General features: G+C 51.4%; 2 protein-coding genes across 10 annotated transcripts in view; one reads left to right on the forward strand and one right to left on the reverse strand.

The window, feature by feature from the left end:
• The window catches only part of retreg3 (reticulophagy regulator family member 3), a 94,249-nt gene that overhangs the window by 32,935 nt on the left and 40,280 nt on the right, over positions 1-21,034 (forward strand). The gene's annotated exons all lie outside the window — the stretch shown is intronic.
• Positions 1,468-21,034, reverse strand: part of srcin1a (SRC kinase signaling inhibitor 1a) — a 35,830-nt gene continuing 16,263 nt past the window's right edge. For 7 of the 8 annotated variants that reach the window (XM_076038504.1, XM_076038509.1, XM_076038507.1 and 4 more), the window contains 16 exons: positions 19,647-20,464; positions 19,207-19,308; positions 18,658-18,785; positions 17,371-17,391; positions 16,462-16,616; positions 14,181-14,356; positions 13,252-13,382; positions 12,762-12,909; positions 11,851-12,166; positions 11,487-11,748; positions 10,656-10,795; positions 10,329-10,481; positions 9,731-9,853; positions 8,490-9,368; positions 6,686-6,817; positions 1,468-1,611 (listed from right to left, as the gene is read on the reverse strand). In XM_076038504.1, coding sequence (XP_075894619.1) covers positions 1,606-1,611; positions 6,686-6,817; positions 8,490-9,368; positions 9,731-9,853; positions 10,329-10,481; positions 10,656-10,795; positions 11,487-11,748; positions 11,851-12,166; positions 12,762-12,909; positions 13,252-13,382; positions 14,181-14,356; positions 16,462-16,616; positions 17,371-17,391; positions 18,658-18,785; positions 19,207-19,308; positions 19,647-20,464 — 3,690 coding nt within the window. In that variant the 3' untranslated portion in view covers positions 1,468-1,605. The remainder of the gene's footprint in view (positions 1,612-6,685; positions 6,818-8,489; positions 9,369-9,730; positions 9,854-10,328; positions 10,482-10,655; positions 10,796-11,486; positions 11,749-11,850; positions 12,167-12,761; positions 12,910-13,251; positions 13,383-14,180; positions 14,357-16,461; positions 16,617-17,370; positions 17,392-18,657; positions 18,786-19,206; positions 19,309-19,646; positions 20,465-21,034) is intronic. The other variant, XM_076038512.1, reaches the window with a different exon arrangement.

Consider the following 21,034-nt stretch of genomic DNA (forward strand, 5'->3'; position numbering starts at 1 on the left):
TTTTAAAATCTAAATCTGATTTCCCTTCACAGGACACGTCGAAGCCATCCAGCCGTGTGGCGCGAAATATAAAGTAGACGATCAGCCAGTGGAATGTACAGTCTTGACAAATTGCAGGTCAAAGGTCAGAGGGGGATCAATGTAAACTCTTTACACGGTGTGTTCGGAACAGAGGGGAAGGAAAACATAGCACCAGTTAGGAGTTTAAAACACAGATGGTGGCAGGAAACCCACAAACACTTCCAACAAGACCAAAGAACCAAAAGTCGTCACTTTCTTCTGTTTGTTTTGTTACCAGACTCATTTTGTGATTATCGCGGCTAAGGTTTTTTTTTTTTTTTTTGTGCTGATTTAAAAGTCACAATCTAGAAACAATCTACTTGGAACACACCACTAACAGGCTGATGAGTGACGAGGCTGCCGCCATCTGAAGCACATCGCAGCCTCCCAGTGCTGGAAACCGTCTGGCAGTGTGTGTGGGAGGAACAGAGGAGCAGAAATACAAAACTCGTCCAAGAAGAAAACTGCGTGAGTGAAAAGTGGGTCTTGTCTTGGGAAATGTTTTTCGAAAAGTGAAGCGAGAACTGGTGCTGAGAGAATGTAAGAGAAAAATGAAGAAAAAAAAAAATCCCATGATTTGGTTCTTTTCTTCCCCCGTTTTCATCCACCTCCTCCTCTTCCTCCTCTTCATCATTACGAGTCCTTGCTCACAGCATCGCCGCCGCTGCCGCCATCCTTCCAGCGGCCGAGGGAGGAGCGGTCGAGGCTGCAGGCGCCGCGGCTGAAGACGGCGTGGGAGAGGACGAGGGAGCTGGCCGGGGTCGGGGAGGAGGGCGAGAGGGAGGGAGTCAGCGTGGTGGGCGAGGAGGAGGACGAGGACGGGGAGGAGGACGAGGCCGGGGGCGTCGGCGAGGGCGACTGGCTGCTGGGCAGTGACAGGGAGGAGGCGGCGGCGCGCTGCTCGCGGAGGAGGCGGTGGCGGCGCAGGGTGGAGGAGAGCAGCAGCGCCTCGGCGGTCAGGCCGCAGGCCGACAGGCTGGCCAGCAGGGCCTTGGCCTGGCTGGGGGAGGCGGTCAGGGCGGCCACCGGCCCCTCCTGGACGTGCCTCCTCAGGAGCGGGGCCACCGGTACCATAGCGCCGGGCAGCCGGCTGGAGAAAATCCCCGTTTTGAGGCCGGAGATGAACGGCTCAATGCTGCTGCTGGTCCTCGGTGCCTTCAGGTAGAGCAGGAACACAGGAGACAGGAAGGAGGGAGGAAGGTTCCCGTGGATCACAGGGGGAGATCATGAATAATTAAAGTCTTCAAAATTAAAAAAAAAAAAAAAAAAAAAATTGGCCGGGCACCGTAACCCCCCTTGGTAACACCTGTATCCCGTAACATCACCACCAAACATGCACGTGCATGCATGCTTGCATTCACACGCTCACAGCGCATCCATGTGCAACACAGGTTGGGGGGGGTTCCCAAAAAAAAAAATTAAAAACAGGGGGCACGGTGGGGGGGCATGTATGTAGGTCTCCGCCCGGATGAGGAGCAGGAGCAGGAGCAGGAGGAGGAGGAGGAGGCCGGTGAGGAGGAGGCCAGACATGGACAGCTAGGTTGCTCACTGCTGCAGGGTCACAGGCAGGCCGCAGGGGTCACGGGGTCGGTGGGTGGGGTTTTGGTCGCAGGAGGAGGACGTGCCAGTGGTGGGAGGGGTGGGGTGGGGGGGCGGGAGACAGAACAGGAGACAAACACAGGAAATCCTTGTTATTCAGGTGGACACCAGCATGTGTGATGATGAGGCCGATGCGAGTGCAGCTGCCATCGACACATGGAGGCCCAAAACACTGAGAGAGACACACACACCCGTCGACCGCCACAGGGTGGCGCCGCACCTTATTTTGACACTTGTTTTAATGACGACTTCCAGTCATTAAAAGAAGCAAAATATTCCCGCCGGGGTAAACATCACATCACATTGCAGAGGTCACGTATTATACCCGTGTTTGTTCTGCTCTTCATGGACTCAATGAATCAAACTCTTCAGAAACAGCATATTGAGCCCGCTGCTTACTGCCTCCTGCTGAAAGCTCGGCTAAAGCAGACGTTTTGGTGTGCAGAACCATCTGACTGGAAGGCGTTGCTCCCTTTGTGACATCACAAAAGGTAGTGTCACAATGCAGCGATGTCACAGCGCACACTTTCTAAAAACACCGCTGAACATGTCAGGCTGATTCAGAGTCAAGCTCGAGCATTTTGCTTTATTAGGAAAAACACAAACCGGGTTTTGCATAATACGGGACCTTCAAACCACTTAATGTTATGCATGTATCGGTCAGTAGATGGCACTGTTTCAACATTACGGAAGCCGCCTTCACCAGGGGAAGGTGACTTCCAGCAGGTCTCTCTGCTACTGCAAACAGAGTGAAGTGGAATCAACTAAACACAAGTTCAGTTAGTATTAGGATTTTTTACGCATGTGACCAACCGAGCAGGCCACAGGCTGTGGATAGAACAAGATAAGAACATAATTAAAGTTGCCCAACACTTAACAAAAAACAAAACAAACAAAACAAACAAAAAAACTTTCTATATTATGGAGAATTTTACACTTGAGAGGAGGTGAGAGAGGAAGGAGCAGCAATGTTGTTTTCCCCTCTACTTCTTCTCTCCACTGCGGTTTTTAAAAAGTTCTAAAAACATGTTTGTTTGGGGATTAGGGGGATTAGTTGCGCATGAAAGGAGAGCAGGTGCGCTCGTCTCCACGGCGCTGCTGGGAGCCTTTCACCTGCTCGCCGGCGGTTGCACAGCTTGTGCCGCCGAGCATCCCCTCGGGAGTGCCGCCGCCGCCGCTCCTTCTGCTTCGGGAACTCCTCTTTAAGCCGACCACGACGCATTCATTCTGGTCGGCGACTGCGGCGGAGCGGCTCGTCCCATCCCTTCTCTTTTTTGGGGGCCTCCCAAAGCAGGCCCAAGCTGCCCACATAACGGCCGGAAACCTTTAAGCAGCCGCTTCCACCGCCAGAAGTTACAAGGGAGCAAGTGGGAAATGGAAATGGGCTCTTGCAGCGTGGAAGTGATTCACATTGTCGTCCCCTCCTTGGTCCGCGCCAAAGCAAACGGGGGGTGGGGTGGAAATAGTGGCTTTGAACTGTCTCTTTTTATCCAGCACATTGATTTGATGGATTCTCATGCCCGCGATGCTCCACTACCTCCGAGTGCAGCTTCAGTGAGCGACGCTATAGAAGCGCTCAACGGTACGGAATGCCATCGGGGGGGGAGAAAAAAAAAAGCTCTTTTAATTCCTACACTTTGCAATTAACAAGAGCAGATAATATTGGTTATAAAAGGAGCTGAAGAGCTGCAGTGCTGTGCAAAGATTCTGAGCAGGAGTGCAGAACAGTCGTTCCCCCCCCCCCCCCCCCCCTCTTTCTTTTGCTACAAGATCAAAACTGTTTGGATCACACAATTTGGAAAGGATTTTTTTTTTTTTTTTTTTTTTTTTTTAGAAAAATCTTTACAATCCTCTGAGATATGGGAAAATGCACCATAGATAAAGATGCCAAGATGGATTGTATAATGTTTATCTGGCCGTCATATTTCGTCGTGATAATAGTCAGAATTAAACAATTGGCAACAAAAACAACAAAATACATATAAAAAGAAATAATAATCTGGAAGCGGTGCCAGAACCAGCAGCAGATGGTCGGCAGCCATGTCTTCAAAACGTCCCAGTGTCCCTCAAGCTGGCGCGAGATTTCACATAGTATGAGCTGCACCGTCGTCTTTCATCTGCGCCGGAGACTGAAAACGTGACCGCGGTCAGTGGACATCTCAGTCAGCGTGCGGTTGCGTTTTCTGGCACGACGCAGCCGAGAGTGGGAGGCCGAGAAACTACCAAGACTTTCCAAACTGGCATCCGCACTTGAGGGGTTTTTAAACGCCTCGTTAAAAAACGATGCCGCGCAAAAAGTCAATTATCATTTGGCCGGAAGACACGATGGAAGAAGAAAGAGAAAACAAATGATTGTGCGCTGGGGGGGGGGGGGGGGTGAAGATGAACAGTCTTTGGTTTGAGGGAATTAGCATTGTGTTCAGGGGAAGGGACACTTTTGACAGTCATGGAGGAGGTCACGCATGAAAACTGTATAATCATGAGTCAACTCAGACGTTTATCACGTGACACAAAGCCAGTTTATCGATGTGAATGTGCTTCAGAATTTAGGTTGAAGCAAAACATTACAACATGTAGTTTTTGTTGCACAGGGTTAGCTCAAGCTAACCCCCTCAGTGGACCAGTTTCTTTGTTGTTGTGTTTTTGTAAAATTCCTAAAGACTGTGCCAAAGTTCTTAGTCAGCCTTTGCAGCCTGGATGAAAAGAAGCCCGACACCTTGATGACACGCAGAGATGATCTGCGGATAATCGGCGACGGCACATTCGGCAGGATCCGCGCTAAGCCGTTCCATTATGTCGCATTGTAAAACGATTTGGTGCACAGAATTAGCTCCGGCTCTCCGCCGCTCAAACAGCCCAGACTGAGTGCCGCTCGCTCGCCTGCGACTCCGAAGACATCTGGACTGCTGGGGAAGAAGAGGCTGTCTGAATTGTAGCAGCCTGTGGGGCCCGTAATGACTTTCCCAGCGTGGTGTTAAATTAATGTTTGAAGAAGTGCTAAAATATTTGTGTTTTGCACAGTGCAATCATTTAAAATCTTAACTTCCTTCCCTCCCACCCTCCCACTAAAGGTTTTACAGAATTAGCTGTAATGTCACTGTACAGCCTCCTCCAGGTAAACACTCTGTTTGAACTTAAAGGTTAAAGGTGGAAGCGGCAAAGTTGAAATGCAGGCTCCTGATGCTCCTGATGCTCCTGACTTGGACATTCCGTGTGTTTGTTAGAGGACAAGACTCGGGTGGCACGAGCGACACCTGGCCGTAGGCGTGGGGCAGGTATCGGTGCCCTTTGTGATGTCACAAAAGACTGACTTCCAGAACTGTGACTGTGCGGAGCAAACAATACAAGTAAAGCTAGGACGTCGACTGGCAGCCTAGAGATGCTAGTTATTAAATTAAATATCCTAATATTATGGCACATTGTGAGACCTTTACCCTTTAACGATTGTGTTACATTGTCTCTCTTTTGGCAGTCAGTCACAGTGGGTGCAGCCATGAATGACTTGGCACCGACTCCCTTTGCTGATTGCTTGGTCATCGGTCGCGGGCAGCGAGGACGGCGCCGTCACACACGCAGCCTCGTCTCACACACACGACGCAGGGACGGAGCAGAAGACACGGCAGGACTCGCTAAGGCCCGGCGCCGCCGCGCCGCCTCTCACAAAACATTTTACAGACAAAAAGGTGAGCGTGTGTGCACGTGTGAAATAATGGGATTAATTTTGCTTTCATTACACGAGCGCAGGGAAGCCTCCGGCCTGCCGGGGGATGGAGGACTGAAAGGGAACAGAAGAGGGCCAGCGTGCCTCGATTGCAAAGTGCAGGAAGTGGAAGGGGCGACTGAGCGGTAGAGGAAAAAAAAAAAAAAAAAAAAAGAAGCGTCCTCTTGACGGTGAATCGTCGGTGATTGCCAGCGACTCCGGGAGTCGTCGTTCCAATCCTCCCGTCTGCTTTTAATTGTGAGATAGAAAACCGACGCTTCGACTCAAACGGTCGTCCGTCATCGCTGGAGATGAAGATTTTCTGTGGAGGCTCCGCAGCGCATCGCAGGAACGTTTATGTTCACATGGCCACGCTTGTTACGTTTCAAATTACATTGACATTAAGCTTTTATTTCCACCCCTCCCCCCCGCCCCCCACCATCCTTCCAGCCAGCGTTCAAATCTTCCCCAGGCTTTGCCGGACTGACACGCTTCAACGGTTCAATTTCCTGGCCTGCGGAGGTTATCTAGCATCCGCCGTGTCCAGTGGCCGCCCCGCTTCCATTAACGTCTGAGCGCTGAAAATAATTAAAGCGGAAAAAAAAAAAAGAGGCAAGTTTTCCCGAAATGAAAATGCGGTCGCTTAAGTTTTAATGCCACTTTGACTGCCGGTTGCAGACTTCCAAAATCGATATACACGTAAGATATGGAGAATCGTGACCGTTCAAGCGGTCTGCACTGCTGATTAATTCAGTACAAGACCAAATAAAGTTGTTTCAGTTTCCCCTCCTTTACCCCAAACCTAATTAGACAGCTTTAGATTTTCAGCTACCAAATAATTTATCCAAGGCCAAACTGGTTTTAAAACCATTAATCCTGCTCAAAGAGAGCCATTTACATTTTATAGCGGTGCATTTTAATTTGATGTGAAATGAAAGCCGCAGAGTGGGGGTGGGGACGTGGTTCAAGGAGAGGGCTGAGCGGAGGCCAAGAGTGACGCTAATTTATGCCTGATCCGGTGCAAAATGCGGAGGCGCTGCATGGAAAGTGGCGGCACCACGGAGCTAAATCAGCTCAAGGTGCCGTCATTCCAGCACTTGGAGAGGGAGGTCAAAAAAAAAAAAAAGAAACCAAGCCCAACACATAAAAAGAATCTTTTCCCCAATGTCCTTTTTTATAAAACCGTTTGTTCTGCAGCTGTGGCCTCTGGTGGTTAGCAGGCGAGCGGCCGTGTCTGGGACGCACCCCTGCGCAGTCCCACCTGCACAGACGCTGAGTGATCAAGCAAGCATTCGCTGTGACAGTGCTAAAAATAAGAGGTGGTACCTGCTGCTGGCCCTGGCTGCTCAGGAAGTCGTCCCTCTTCCCGCTCTTGCTCTTGTCTGTGCTGTTCTGCTGCAAGTGCTTCAGTTTGGAGGCGGCCGACGAGTTGTGAGCCTTGCTGGAGCCGTTCGCTCCCTGCCAGAAGAAGAAGCGGAAAGGAATGAATCACATCCAATACTTTTGGTTTTCTTTCTTTTTTTTAGCAGCTCTAGTTTACAACCCAGAAACACTTCAAGTCCACGCAGAGCCGACACCAGCGAGCGAGATAGTTCCCCTCAGTCCAGTGAGGCTTAAAGATCAAGAAGCTAGCAGCCGACAGTCGACTCCACAGGGTGCCATCATTAAAAAATAATAATGAAAACAAAATAATGAGGAAAAAAAAAACAGAAAATCACCATGACACAAAAGAAAACTGAATGTTTTCTTGATGACATGCTGAATTTGTATATGCATATACTCATGAAACGCAACATAGATGAGGGCTGCTGGAAGAAAATGTACAAAAGTGCTAAAGAGAATAAAACGAACAAGAATAAAGAAAAATAACAGAGCCTGAAAAAATAGCAGATCAGTTGTCGGTGCAAATTTCGAACGAGAGCACAAACGAGTGCCGGACATATGTAAGAGGGGGGTGGACGGGGGTGGACCGGGGGGGCGGGGGGGGGGGGGGGGGGGGTCGTGTTAAAATGATGAATATTGTTGAAGAAGTTGGGGCTGATGTAATAATGGGTGAGGGTACTGTAATCACCAGCCTGGCCTGCGGGGGGCACTCCCCAGCCTTCACATCAGAGGGCTGAAAGTCACCGCAAGAGGCCACATTCAGACAGACACACACACACACACACACACACACACACACACGCGGCGAATGCAAATACGGCTAATGCTGATATCCACATTGCTACTGATGCTAGCTTACTCGCACTCTCAGAGAAAAAAGAAACAATTGGTGTTCAAACAAGCACCGGCGCAAAAAACAATACGATTCTTTCCTTTCTTCACACTGGCTGTGTGGTCATGTGACTGCACACACAGCAGCCGAAGAAGTGGAGTTATTTTACAAAAGCGCCTGTGTGTGTGTGTGAGCGTGGCAAGCGGTGACAGGAAATATATCGCCAGGCCCGGTGTTTACTCCAAGTAGCCGCAGTGTTGGTGTCTGAACTACAAATGAAAAGCATCATGGTTCTCCGGCGCCGTGAACCCCTTAAAATTCCCACGCCAACATTTCTGTGTGTGCAAACAAATCATCGGCTCACTGCATCGTTTAACACGCAGCGCTGCCGTCGAACGATGTATCGTCTGCAAATGTCACATTCTCTGAGAGGAAAGACGCTCGGTGCCAAGACCGAACGGGGGAGAGAGACGGTAATTTCACAGAGGTGACAAGAAAGAAAGTGGTAATTAGAAAGGCCTGTCTCATCTAATCATAGGTTTTGCACCGCTTGTCTGCTGGAGTAACGGAACAGTGTAAACTTGGCAGGAGGCGCAAAACACAAAGTGTTGCCGAGGGTGAGAGATCGATGCAGAAGCGATTAATAAGTCCAGAGCTCAGCGGGACGGCGGCTCCCCCACTAATCACCCAGCAGACAAGTAGGGAGGAAATCTGTTGTCTGTCCGACTCCTTGTTGTTTAGTTCTGTTGTTTTGTTCATTTTTTTAAAAAAAAAGCAATTAGATATGGATTTGGTCGGGGGGGTGGGGGGGGCAGACATCAGAAGCCTGAAAGTGAAGTTCCAGCAGTCACCCAGAGAGAAGCAGTGAAGGAGGAATAACAACAAACACAACATGCTGCGTGGATCTGCATCAACCTGGATGAACACAGGGCTCAGAGAGGACGGCTTGGGTGGGACCGGCGGCTTCCCAGGCCCCCTGGTGGTCATCAGTGGCGGTGCGGGCGTCTCAATGTAGAGCTGCTCCACCGTGGAATGGCCGCCGATCTCCATCAGGGTCTTCTCCAGCTCGCGGATGGTCTCCTCCAAGCTGTCCAGCCGCTTGTAGGCGCTGCCTCGGACGTTTTCTCCTGATTTCCTCCAATACGGACCCTCCTCAGAGTCACATGACCCGCCGCTTTTAGCCGCACCGTTCGTCTTGGATGGTTCAGTGTTGCTCTGGAGCTTCAGAACTCTCTCCCCCGTCTCTGTCCCACTCCTCAGGGCCTCCACCAGGGAGCGCCGCTGTCCCCCTGACACGCTGCAAGACCCTCTCCTGGGCTTGGGAACCGGTCCTGAGGGCTCCAGCAGGGAGAGAAGCAGCCCGTAGGCCTCCTCGACCGTCTGCTCCTCCTGTAGCTGCACCACCGCAGGCCGGCGGCTCAGCTGGATCTCGGGGAATTTTTCCGTCTGCGCCGAGACGGTCAGAGTCTGCAGAACTTCTCCAGCGGTTCTGCAGAGCTCCTGGGCCTCCGGCAGAGGCACCGCCCTGACTTCGAAGTCTGTTAGCAGCAGGGCGAGTTTCCCTTTCGACCCGTCAGTCTCTTTAAAACCAATCTGGCCCGGCCGGGAAAGAGAGCTGTCGAATGAACCCCTCCCTGTTGAAACCCGAGGCTGATGGACGGTGTTTTGACCGCCTCCATCGAGCTGCGGCCTCAGTTTCCCAGCTTCGCTCGTTAGGTCTCTGGCAGGATCCTCCGAGGAAGCCGGCAGACACTCCGTCAGCACGATGTGCGGGACAGCGGACGAGCGCCTCCCCTATGAACGAGGAGAGTTTACCCGCGGGTTTAAAATTAAACTTGGCTGCGTGTCACTTCAGCTGATGCGTTAAATCAAACTTTCAATAATATATCGCAAAATAGATTTGCATATATGCACAGATGCATCAAAAGGGAGCGCTTTGTTTAAATAAAGTACTGCTTGAAAAGTCAGATTTAAAACTATTCTCAGAATGCATTTAATAAGAATTGACACACAGCATGTTCAAACAGTGATCTCAGCTTGCAGAGAGGAGTGGGACGTGACTGAGAGTTGAGGAGGAAATGAGAAGAGGGCCAGACAGGGCGACAGGGCGACAGGGTGATCCACAGCACTCGGGGTGGTCGGAGTGAGAGCGTTACCTCGGCGGCCTCAGAGGGCAGCGGGTCGGGCCTGCAGGGCGACACGCTGCTCCTGCGCTGGAGGCTAACTGGCTCGGGACCAGGACAAGGGAAAGCTAGCCTGGGTGGAGCTCTCTCAAAGAGCTGTCGAGGGGGAAAGAGAGGTTTTCAACAGCTGGCGTGAACTGCAGGGGTTGACGGTGAAACAGTTTGTTTTTTTTTCCCCCAATGATTTTAAATTTGTTTTTCCAGGGGGAGAGCGTCGCACACACTGGGGTCGCAGCATCATCAGGGTCCATCTGTCGGGCTGTGATCTGTGAGCCCAGGGTGATGATGTGTGTGAGTGAGCAGCGTGTGATTGCTGGCTCCGCCCCCCCAACACCCCTCCCCAGCGCTGGGGGCCGGGGCGACATATGGCACCTGCTGCTCGAACATGTGGTAACGGCGGCGAGCGAGTGCATCTGCTGCCAGCGGCAGAGCGACAGCGTCGTAACATAAATGTTATCAGAGGGAATAAAGGAACACAAAGAGTAAAATAAAAGGTGCAGTTTTTCCGAGTCGTTGAGCAACGAATCGCACGGATAGGAATCACGTGGGAACGGGCGGCGCCGTCGCTTACCTCCAGCTCGGCGGCGATTCTGTCCTCCTCCCTGTCCTCCTTGTCTGCGGAGGCCAGGGTGGGCGGCGTGGAGGCGGGCCGAGGGTTTTCAGAGATGGCCCTCCTCAGCTTCACGTGGGGCTTCGGGCCGTCGACCTCCTCCGAGTCGGACTTCTGCACCGACAAACCGGGAAGAATAAAAGGTCGTACAGGGAATCAATTACACAAACGAGTTCTAATATTTTATCATTATCACTACTGTTAAGTGTAATTAGGGTCAAAAGTTGCAACAATGGCAATAATTATGCAACGGCGTCATGGTGCGTGCGTGTGTTCCTACAGCCGCACCTTGATGCTTTTTCCCGGGATGAGCGGCTCGCCGCTGCGGGAGGTCAATCCCGGGGAGGAAGGGAAGCTGCGTCGAGGCGGCGGAGGAGGCGGAGACTTGGAGGGTTTCTCCGTGCGATACCGCGGCACTGTGAGCTCGTCTGTGGGGAGGAAGGAAAAAAAAAGACTGAGGCGTGTCGAGAAGAGGCGTCGCGCTTGACAAACGTCCTCACTGTGATTTCACAGTTGTGTCTCGAGTCGGAAATCTGCTTCAACTGGCGATTAAACGCTTTTCTGTTTCTCATCTCTGTTTTTTTTCAATAATGCATGTTGCGAATCCGGACTTCATATTTTATTTCCGTTCGGGGAACATTTGGCGAAGACGGACAATGCGCGGGACTCGTAAGAGCTACTTTAAACCAGGTTATTTTTAAAAATGTATGGCGGGCTTCCCCAGGAGGTGGACCCGAGGCTGCTTCACAGCTTTAGAGGCAGCGGCGGAAAAATCCACTCTCGGACCAGTCGGAGAAGTTTCTCTTCTTTTGCTTGCTCCTTTTTGCAGGATGTGCGTGCTAAATAATCACAGTTTTAACAGTCACCCCTTTGTGATGTCATAAAGAGTTGTGATCACTCAATAATAATTCCCTTAGGTTAGAGACAACACCCCCAGCCAGGTGTTAGCTCCGCCCTCAGAGTCTCTTCCAACCTGAATTTGAAGTTAAAGCGCTGTTTTCTGGAGATCAATACAGTGTTTTTTTTGGAGAACTACACAAACACGGCTGCTCCGTTGGAGTCTCGGATCAGAAACTTCAAATAATCTAGTACTGAGTACCCTCAACACAGACAGCTTACCGGAGCCCCGCCTGGATCCTCCCTCCTTCGCCGACAACTTGTGCTGGGGCTTGCTGACGCGATGCTCCAGGGTCCCGCCTCCACCCTGGTGCATCTGGGAAGAGGGCGTGTTGGCGGAGGGCTTGATCTGCTTGGCCGCAAAGTCCAGGTCGGGGATGGCCTTCATCAGCTCGGCCTGGGTCTCCTCCAGCAGCCTGTTGATGTCCTGGGCGCTGTACTGCGTCAGGCTGGCCCGCTTCTCCTCCCAGTCGCGCTCGGCCGCCTGCGAACGAAGGGGGGGGGGGACCAAACACGACCTCAGAAGACGACAGATGACGAGGCAGCGAAGAATGTCGCGAGTGATTAAAAGGTTCAGTCTTCCTACCAGTCGGACCTCCACGGACAAGGCCTTGTCCGCGGCGGTGCGGCGCTCCAGCTCCTCCAGGGCTTTGCCCTTGTGGGGCACCGGAGGATGATTGTCCCTGTGCTGGCCGCCGGGGTTGCCGTGGGCGTGGCCGCGGCTCAGGCTGGCGTGGGGGCTCCAGTTGGACAGGCTGTTGGTCCCGGCCAGGTCGTTGATGGCGAGCGGCGGGCTGGTGGCGATGTCGGCAAAGTCGGAGAACTTGCGCAGGTCGTCGTTGTGCTTGGAGGAGGAGGTGGAGAACTCGTCCGGCTTCTTCCACACGCCCTCCTTGGCTTGTCTGGTGCGGCGAGATATGAAGGAATCAACTCGTCAGAATGTTCAGTGGACTGGAGGTGTGAATAATTCATGGGTTGAGCGTGATAATTGCTGCTGAACGCCAGGGAAAAAAACATGTAAAAATGCCCAAAACACAGAGGGGCGAAGAAAACCTGCGTCAATACCGACTCATTTTCAAACCCTCTCCTTCCCACGAGACGAGAAGAAAAAATAACAAACTAGAAAATTGATGAGCTGCTTCACTTCAGTCGGATTAATTAAACTAGAATGTGAGGTGTGTGGGAGCGATTGGGAGATATACGACTCGATGCTGAAGGGCATTTCTTTGAATGTTCAACCTTGATAAGAAAATGGAAAAAAAATCTTCTCGGAATGTTTGGCACAAACCTTGAGAACCTTCCACCGTTTCAAAGTGTCCAGTTAATAATTAACAGTTAACTCCGCCCTCCAAGGCTGCCTTGGTTTAATCTTTTCCAACATGCCGACAAAAGTCTTCATTTTGGACATTTACGGCAGCCTGAAAGTTGTTGTTTTTCTCGCATTCAGCATCTGCAACACGTGTCCAGTTGCCTGACATGCAGAACGCGACGTCGTACTTGCGCATGGTGGTGAGCGTCTCGGTGATGCTCTTGCAGCGTTTCAACAGGGCGTCCAGCCTGTGCGGCTCCTCCTTCAGGAACTTGACAGCCTCCACCTCCACCCTGAGCACCACCCGCATCTTACTCTGCAGGCCCGGGAACTGGTCTGCAGGGGAGAGGAGAGGAGAGGAGAGGAGACGCTTGAATTGAGAAAAAACAACCCAGAAACAACAACTGTGCACGGTGGACGAGAGGACGAATTCCACCGCTGTTGAACTGCAGCTGCTGCTGCTGCTTGTGGTCAGGCAGGAAAATATTCCTCTGAGAGCGATTAAATGGCTTCGACAACAAGGCAATCAGCGGTTGGGTGAGTAATCAGAGTGTCACAAACTAGCTGCCGGAGCAGGGGACAGTTTGAATTGTTCGTTTGAGTGCCGATGCACAAAATGTGGAGTGGGAGTTAATAAATAAATAAATGATAATAAACAGATGAGCCGGCGTGACTCACTTTTCAGCGCGGTGAGTGTTTCTCCCAGCTTCCTGAGAGCGGCCGACTTCTCCTCCAGCTCCTGCACCGTCACCAGCTTGTGGTTGACGGACGTCTCCTTCTGGATCTCCTCCACCGACTTCTCCAGGTCGCTGAGGCAGGAGGGGACAGAAGGCTCAGCACCACACACTCTGGACAGACTTTTTCCTCTCTAATTTTCTTTTTTTCCCCCCCTCAATTATGCCTTTGAGCCTTGAGCGGAAGAATCTGTGCCAATGGGCCGTCTCCAAATCTACCCCAGGCAGCTATTCAAACAGTTCTGGACAGCGGGCCGACATTTGAAAGTTTTCATGCAAGGACAAGAGGGGAAGGAAGCACACAAACATGAGGTTTGTTGGGATAATGCTGGTCCAAAAAAAAAAAAAAAACATCATCATTTTTGTCCAGTTTGGACTCGTGTCAAGTAAATCTGCAGAGGGCCACGTGTGATTGCTCAAAAAGATAATTGGCCATTAGCCAGGCTGTACCACACAGCCTTGATTAGCAGGGAGCAACCGGCAGTTCAACCAATTAGTCCTCGCCGGCTCGCAATGTCGCTTTTTGACTGATTCAACAGCTTCTTCCGCCGCTTCACAGAGAAAACTCGGAGAATCATTAGCACGGCGAAGCGCACCCACGTACGGAGAACGGAGGAAAGTTTATCTGATTATTACATCTCCAGGTAGCTCTCGGCTGCCGGTCTTGTCGCCTGCTCCAATTAGTCGCAGGGCCGTCGCAGAGCCTCACATCTTAATAAGCATCTCGTCTCGTGTCGGGATTAATTGCGGTTACGAATCCGTCTGATCGCCGCCACGAGTTAAACTAATTATACGATACTTTTAAATAAATATTCCCCTTCTGCAGCAGTCGCGAGTGCAGACTGAGTGGCGGCGGTGAGCGGCGTCACTGACTGCAGCTGCTGGATGATCAGCTCCTCCTCGTTGAGGTACTTGAGTCGCTCCTCCTCCACCAGGAGGCGCTGCCTCTGCAGGGGGTCCTCCAGCTTCCTCAGGGCGTCGGCCACGCGCACGTTCAGCTCCGCCTCCGTCCGCTTCAGCAGGGACCTCATGGAGTCCTGGTTCTCCAGCTGCAGACAAACACAGCAGACAGACGGACAGATGGGTGGACGGTCAGAAATGGCTGCCGCGCTGCTGACAGAGACACTTAGCTCTCTGGGCCGCAGGCCCTATTTCATTTTATTTTATTTAGTTATTTTAGGCTGAGGAGAAGCTCTGCAGTTCGCCTCACGGGAGACGCTGGTTAAAGCCGTGTCATGTGCTCTCTGAGCCGCAGCAGCATCACAAAGTGCCTTGCAGGAGTCACCGATGTGCAGCAACTGCAAATGTTCCTGCTTCTCAACCAGAGAGACTCTTTTTTTATTTCACCCTACAAGCTCGTCTGTTTTATTAGAGCACATTTTGACCTTGTCCTTGACTTTCTTCCCCCGTTCAGTGCTCGGTTTATTCATTTATTTTGGTTTTCTTGGTATTTTTTGAGCCTGCTACATGCAAGCATGTACGTGGGGTAAACTGTGGTGTGTATCCAGCGGCGTATGCATGCAATATTTCCCCCGTCGTGCACAGAAATGCCCCCGAGGAGAGAGGTGGGGAGGACGCACAAGCTCGAGCTTCCTCGCGCCGTTACGATCGGAATATCTTAAAGGACGACTGCGTGTAATACAACTCCCTCGGAAGAAAGCACCTGGTAAGCAGGGAGGATTAATAATTCATCGGCATCATGTTCTGGAGCGAGACAACAATATCATTATCATTTAAAATGACCTACCAGGCTGTATCCCGCAGCACCCCAAACACACACACGGCATGTAAACACATTTATAATATATTAAAATATTAGGGAATAAAAAAATTAGCCCGCATTTTTTTTTGTTTTTGTTTTAATCTCAGCGACATCTCTTTCTGTCTCTCTCTCTGTCTCTCTCTCTCTCTCTCCCTTATCTCTCTCTCTCTCTCTCCCGGCTGATTTTCCCTGTTGCTCACCCGCTCTATAATTCAGGAGCCACATGTAAAATTTAAGCTTTCGGTCATTGCGGTGCACAACAATCCGGGTCGAGCAGACAGAGAGGTCACACTGGAGCAGGCAGGCGACGGCAACGACTGCCACCGCTCGCCTCTCTGTTTGACGCCTTCTTCTGCAGTTCCGAGAAATTGGCAGCTGTCAGGGGAGGAAAAAGGCCAAAAGCTCCGCCCACCCATTACCAGCCGCTCAGCTCTCCTCTTATCGCGGAATATGCCAAGATTGTCTCCCCTGCCGCACGCAGCGAGTGCTTCGGTCTCGTCTCGACGCGCCGATGGCTCGGTTTAGTGTTCGACTCTTTAGAGGGCAGAAGGACGCAGCAGCTGCAGCGCCGAGTTGAGGGTCAAATCAGCATCTGAGCCGTTCACGTGTGTGATGAAACGCAGAACGGAGTGAATTATTAATCAAAAAGGCGTGGGCGCACCTTTTGCGTTGAGAAAAAGGTAATTTATTTTGAAATCGGGTAAAAGAAAAAAAAAAAACACTCAGGATTTTTTTAGTGCTGAATCACTCATCATGTTTCCCAAGGCATGCTGGGAAGACTAACGCTTAGTTAGGATTGAAGGTGATCTCTTGATCTCTTGATCTCTTTTACTTTTTACCTTTTCTTTTTTCTCCAGACGTCCACCAACTCAGGCTGTAAATCTAAAACTGGATCTCTGATGGATCAGCTGACTGGCTTTCAAACAGCCAACTGGCACGTTGGCACCGGCAGCGGGCAGCAGGGCGAACCCATTAAATGAAAGTGTGAAATCATTTTAACTACACTCCATTACTGACGGAGCAGCCAAGCACTATTAAATATCCATCTTCATGAGATTGAATATTTAGCCATCTGCTTACAGCCGCCCTTTATTATTCTAGCTTGCTGACGTTTTGTTGGACCCTCCACGTGTTTGGAAGGGGGCGAAAAACCAAACTGGGCAGGCGGAGCCAAACACCAGGCTGGGGGTGTTGTCTTTTTGTGTGCTGAATTTCCGGAACTGTGTGGTTGGGGAAAATTCTGCACAGCGGAGCGAGCGAAAGAGGCAAAGGTTTTCCCATTTTCTAAATTATTCTCAGTATCTCACCGCCTGATTCAAACTATATATATGAATATATACATGTTTAAAAAAAAAACATGTTCGCGGTCAACCGCCTTCAACTCGGTCCTACCTGCGTTTTGCGAAGCTGGCCGAGCTGCTTGCGCAGGTCGGTGGCGTTCTGCTGCAGGCCGTTGAGGTGGAGCTGCATCTGCAAGCGGCTGACGCTGCTCACTGCATTAGAGGGCGGCGGTGGCATCAGAGCTAGGGGTGCTGATGGGGTATTGGCTGCCAATCACAGAGCAGGACAACATGAGGGCTCGACACGAGGAAGGGCAGGCGGGGGAGGGGCAGTCAGTGGGAGCAACAAATAGGTTAGTTTTCACCCGTGCCAGTTTGGAGTCAGGTGACGAGACATCCACACACACACACACGCACACACACACACAGATTCAAACCTTATAGTCCGGGGACACACTGAGATAGAGACAGTGTGTGGATGCAAAAAAAAAAAAAAGCTGCATAATCACAGAACTCTAATAGGCCACTGGGGGAAACGTGAGCCCGAGCCATTAGTGTCCCTTATAGAAGTGCAATTAGTCCATTCAGTGGATACACACAGCGGGATACCCACGCTCTTATCTGAACACAAGGCTGTGTGAATATGGCAATTGATTCCCCCAGCCATTGCAGCACGCACGCACGCACGCACGCACGCACACACACACACACACACACACACACCAAAGGCGAGCTGGGTGCCTCTGACAAGAAAAAACAAACCAAACACAAAACAAAATCCTCATAAAATCTCCAAAGGAAAATAAAAACAAAAAACGCAGAAACTTCTTTCAAAGTAAAGACGGAGACAGAGACAAAGTTAGTCGGCTCTGCAGGAAACCAACCAACCAGGGGGGGAGAACAGAGAGAGGATGAGCACCGTCCACCCAAACAGAGAGAGCGAGGGGGCGGGGCCATGGGAGAAGAGTTCTGACAGGAGAAATAAAAGACAGGGGATGGTAGAGAAGGAGATGGCAACTACCTTTCTTCTTCCGCCGTCCAGCTGGAATGTAGAAAGAGTGAGGGAGTTACTGAGGAGTTAATGAGCGGGCGCCAGAGACAACCAGGGGGAGAGAAGGACTCCTTTCTTCCGCAGAGTTATGATCGTTTTTATCGACCGCGCCGGAGATAACGCCTCCCGCGGCGGCTTTTTCGGACTTTGGGGTGACATCTGGATGACACCCGACTTGCACGGACAACCGGCGAAGGCCGTTTTCATAAATGAGGTGAAGCATAATGCGTCGCAAGATGTGAGCCGAGCCTCCTGGCATGCAGGAGCTCTTTCAAATTTGAAACACTGAAAATATTCTGTGGGTGACAGTGAAATCAGGAGCCAAGCAGCAGCGAAGCGACGACGGGGGAAGAGCTGGAAAACAACATGCTTGCGTGAGAGCGCTGCCAAGAAGGTCATGTTGACAGTCTCCTTGGTTTACTGCTTGATGTGTTTCTTTCACACCTTTCAGCAGCTCCAAGCTGTTGGGCTTTTTTTTTTTTGCTTTTCTTTGTTTGTTTGTTTGGTTTTGGCATGGTGTTCCAAGTGTCTTTTTCTAATCTTTCACCTGAATAGGCTGAAAGCAAAGGGAAAACAGAAAAAAAAAAAAAAAAACATGACAAGGCTCTTCCATGTTGGAGGTTGCAGTGTGCAGGAAATTCTGAACTCAGCCACTTCAACAGGTGGAGAAAGAAAAGGCTTCAGAGTGATGAAACCCTCGACAATCTCCTGGTGTTACCTGCCAGTACAGTCTGGAGGTTTGTATTTTCTAAAGGTCCCATATTCCACTCAGTATCCGATGTTTATTGATTCATTGTCTTTTGACTAAACGGCACATTTAGCCCTCTGTTTACAGCCTCCTGCAAAAATGCTGGGCTCCTACCAAAACTGGACCTCTGCTTGAACTTCCACATGTTTGGAAGGGGACAAAAACGAGATGGCTTCAGAGGGTGAAACCAAAAGAGGTATCGGTGCCTTTTGTGACATCACAAAGGGCACACAGATTCTATTAAAGAAAAAAAATCTGCCCAAGCAAAAGCGAGGAGAGGAACTATTTTCATATACGAGGAGTTCACTGCCACAGCTGAGTGCCGGTGAAACGCAGGTAAAGTGACGTTGGCAAAATATGGGACCTTTGAGTTCACGAGCTAAAAGGTCACGATGCGCAAAAACCAAAAGCCTTGTTTCCGAGACTTCTACTGCATCGACTCAGTGGGCAACGAGAGGCCTCCCTCGCGTGCAAACCGCTCCGGCTCACGATCGCGCCGCTGTACTCACTTCCAGTGGCGGAGCCGTCGCTGTTGGTTTCGGTCTTCTCGCTGGAAGAGAAAGGTAATGGCCGTGAGAACTCCGCCCCTTGGTCCGGAGGGCAGCCCGCCATCATGCAGAGACGCAGCAGGCCGCATCTGAGGATCAACGGCCACAGGGCAAGGCAATTACAGTGCTAACGCTGACAGCACGCATCCTCAACAATTCAAGACAGCTCTCGTTTAGTAAAACATTTCAAGAAAAAAACCCCGGAAGGATTAGAAAAACAAAGTGTGATGGTGAAGAAACTATCCAATACTTCCTGTTGTATCAGTGCATAAATCGATGCTTCCGCGGCCCTCACCTTGTGTTTATTGCTCTCATTAAGTAACAGTGTGCTACAGAGCTGATAATGGCTCTGATAATAGCCCACCATCACCGCCGCTGCTGCTGCTGCTGCTGTTGCTGCTGTCGATAGTGGAGCCCCAGCCCCTCCCCCTTCCCACACCCACTGTGTCACAGCAGAACCTGCGTCAAGAACTTCCTTGGGGGTAAATGGCGTGTGATGGATGGTCTTACGTGCTATCACTGTCTGGGGCTCTGGTCAACACGCTCTGGACCAGACCGGTGAGGCTGGCGATCTGCTTCTCCATGGCCTCCATGCGCTCCAGACGGTGGTCCCTGGAAAGAGCAAACAACGCTGAGGTCGACTCCCGTAATTAGCTGGATACGTTTAAACATGCAAACCAACATATTTAGCCCTCTGTTAACAGCCTTCCACAGAGACACACAGAGCCCCATGTGACATCACAGAGGCCCGAATCACACAACTCTTGGTTTTAGCACACACCTCATGAGAAGTGGAGTGAGAAAGTGAGGGGATGGAACCAACAGGCTGGAGATGCATGTTATTGTTGGATAAACATGATAAAGGAAATTATGCACAACATGGGACCTTTAAAAAGTGCATATAAAACCTTCAATTTGCAGAATTCCCCCAAAATCCCAGTGACACCGACCTGCTGCTCTCGGGGTCTTGTCCAGACAGGGAGGAGCCGAAGCCGGACGTGGCCCTGCTGCCCTCCCCGGGCCCGGCGGTCAGACACAGGGGCTCCGAGCCGGAGCTGGGCCTGGACTTGGGGCTGTCCACGAACACGGACGAGGAGGCCGAGTCCTTGCGGAAGCTCTGCCTCACCGGCGAGGCTCTGCTGGGCGAGCTCGAGTACGAGTCGCGCTCCCTCATGTGCATGTCGGGGATCTTCTGCGGGGACGACGGCGGCATGCGGAAGCCCATTCCCAGCGTGGCCGACGAGTACGTGTCGGAGTAGAGGGAACCTCCGGGCTTGTAGAGCGAGTCGTCCAGGTCGCCCTGCAGGCCGGCCGCAGAGTAGGTGCTGAGCGAGCGCACGGAGCCGCGGCGGTACAGGCCGGTGGTCACGGGGAAGTTAAAGGGGTCGCCGATGGTGGCCAGCGACTGGGTGGAGGCGATGCTGAGGCGGCCCTCGTGCATCAGGCTGTAGGGGTCGGCGTACAGCCCCTCGTTCTTCATCAGCGCCAGGTTCTTGGCAGAGACCTCCTCGTCGGGCTTGACGTCGCGGCGCTCCAGGATGGCGCTGGGCGAGGGAGACAGGCCGGCGCCGTGGCCGGCGGCCGGGTGGTGGGGGTGCCGGGGCTGCTCCAGCTGCGGGTGGGACCCGGCGAAGGAGGGGGGCCGGCCGCCGCTGTAGGAGAGGCGCGAGCGGGACGGAGAGCCGGAGGAGGCGGAGCCCGAAGAAGAGGGGAGGGTGTTGAGGCGGCGGGTCGGGGAGGAGTCCCGGGAGGAGTAGACCATGTCCCTCTGCAGCCGGGACACAGTGCAAGGAATAGGTTTCTTTGTTTGGTTTTGCAAATTTCACTTTCAATCCAAACCAAGACTCAGATACTCCTGAAAACACTCAAAATGAACCAAGACTTAATCAGAATAAACAGCTGAAGACAAAGTAGAAGGAAATCTTTAGTATCTCAGTGTGCATCCCACTTCCTGTGTTTTGCTTTATTGTGCAATATTCAGTGGCCACTTGGATGACAACTGTGCATATGCATTCACTCAGGAGCAAGGGAGGGAATAAGCAGAACAAGAAAACACAATAAAGTCTTACTGCACAATAAATGCACATTCACCCACCCTGGGATAATTGATGCTATTCCAATGCCAATTTCCACGGCCAATAGCGGTTCTATTATCACTATTGTGTGAATAATGCAGATGGTAAGCAGTGTTTGTGTTATATATGTATATAAAAAAAGGTCTCCCTGAGGCAACCTTGATCTTCACTGAAGCAGAAATAGCCCCGAACGTTAAAATATGCTCGTTTCGTGGAAGGAACATTGTTCTCTGGTGCCTGTGAAGCAACAGATGGCCTAGTTG

The sequence above is a fragment of the Nelusetta ayraudi genome, unplaced genomic scaffold, assembly GCF_046127955.1.
Source record: "Nelusetta ayraudi isolate G7.1 ecotype Tasmania unplaced genomic scaffold, CSIRO-AGI_Nayr_v1 ptg000057l, whole genome shotgun sequence".
Classification (NCBI taxonomy): Eukaryota; Metazoa; Chordata; class Actinopteri; order Tetraodontiformes; family Monacanthidae; genus Nelusetta; species Nelusetta ayraudi.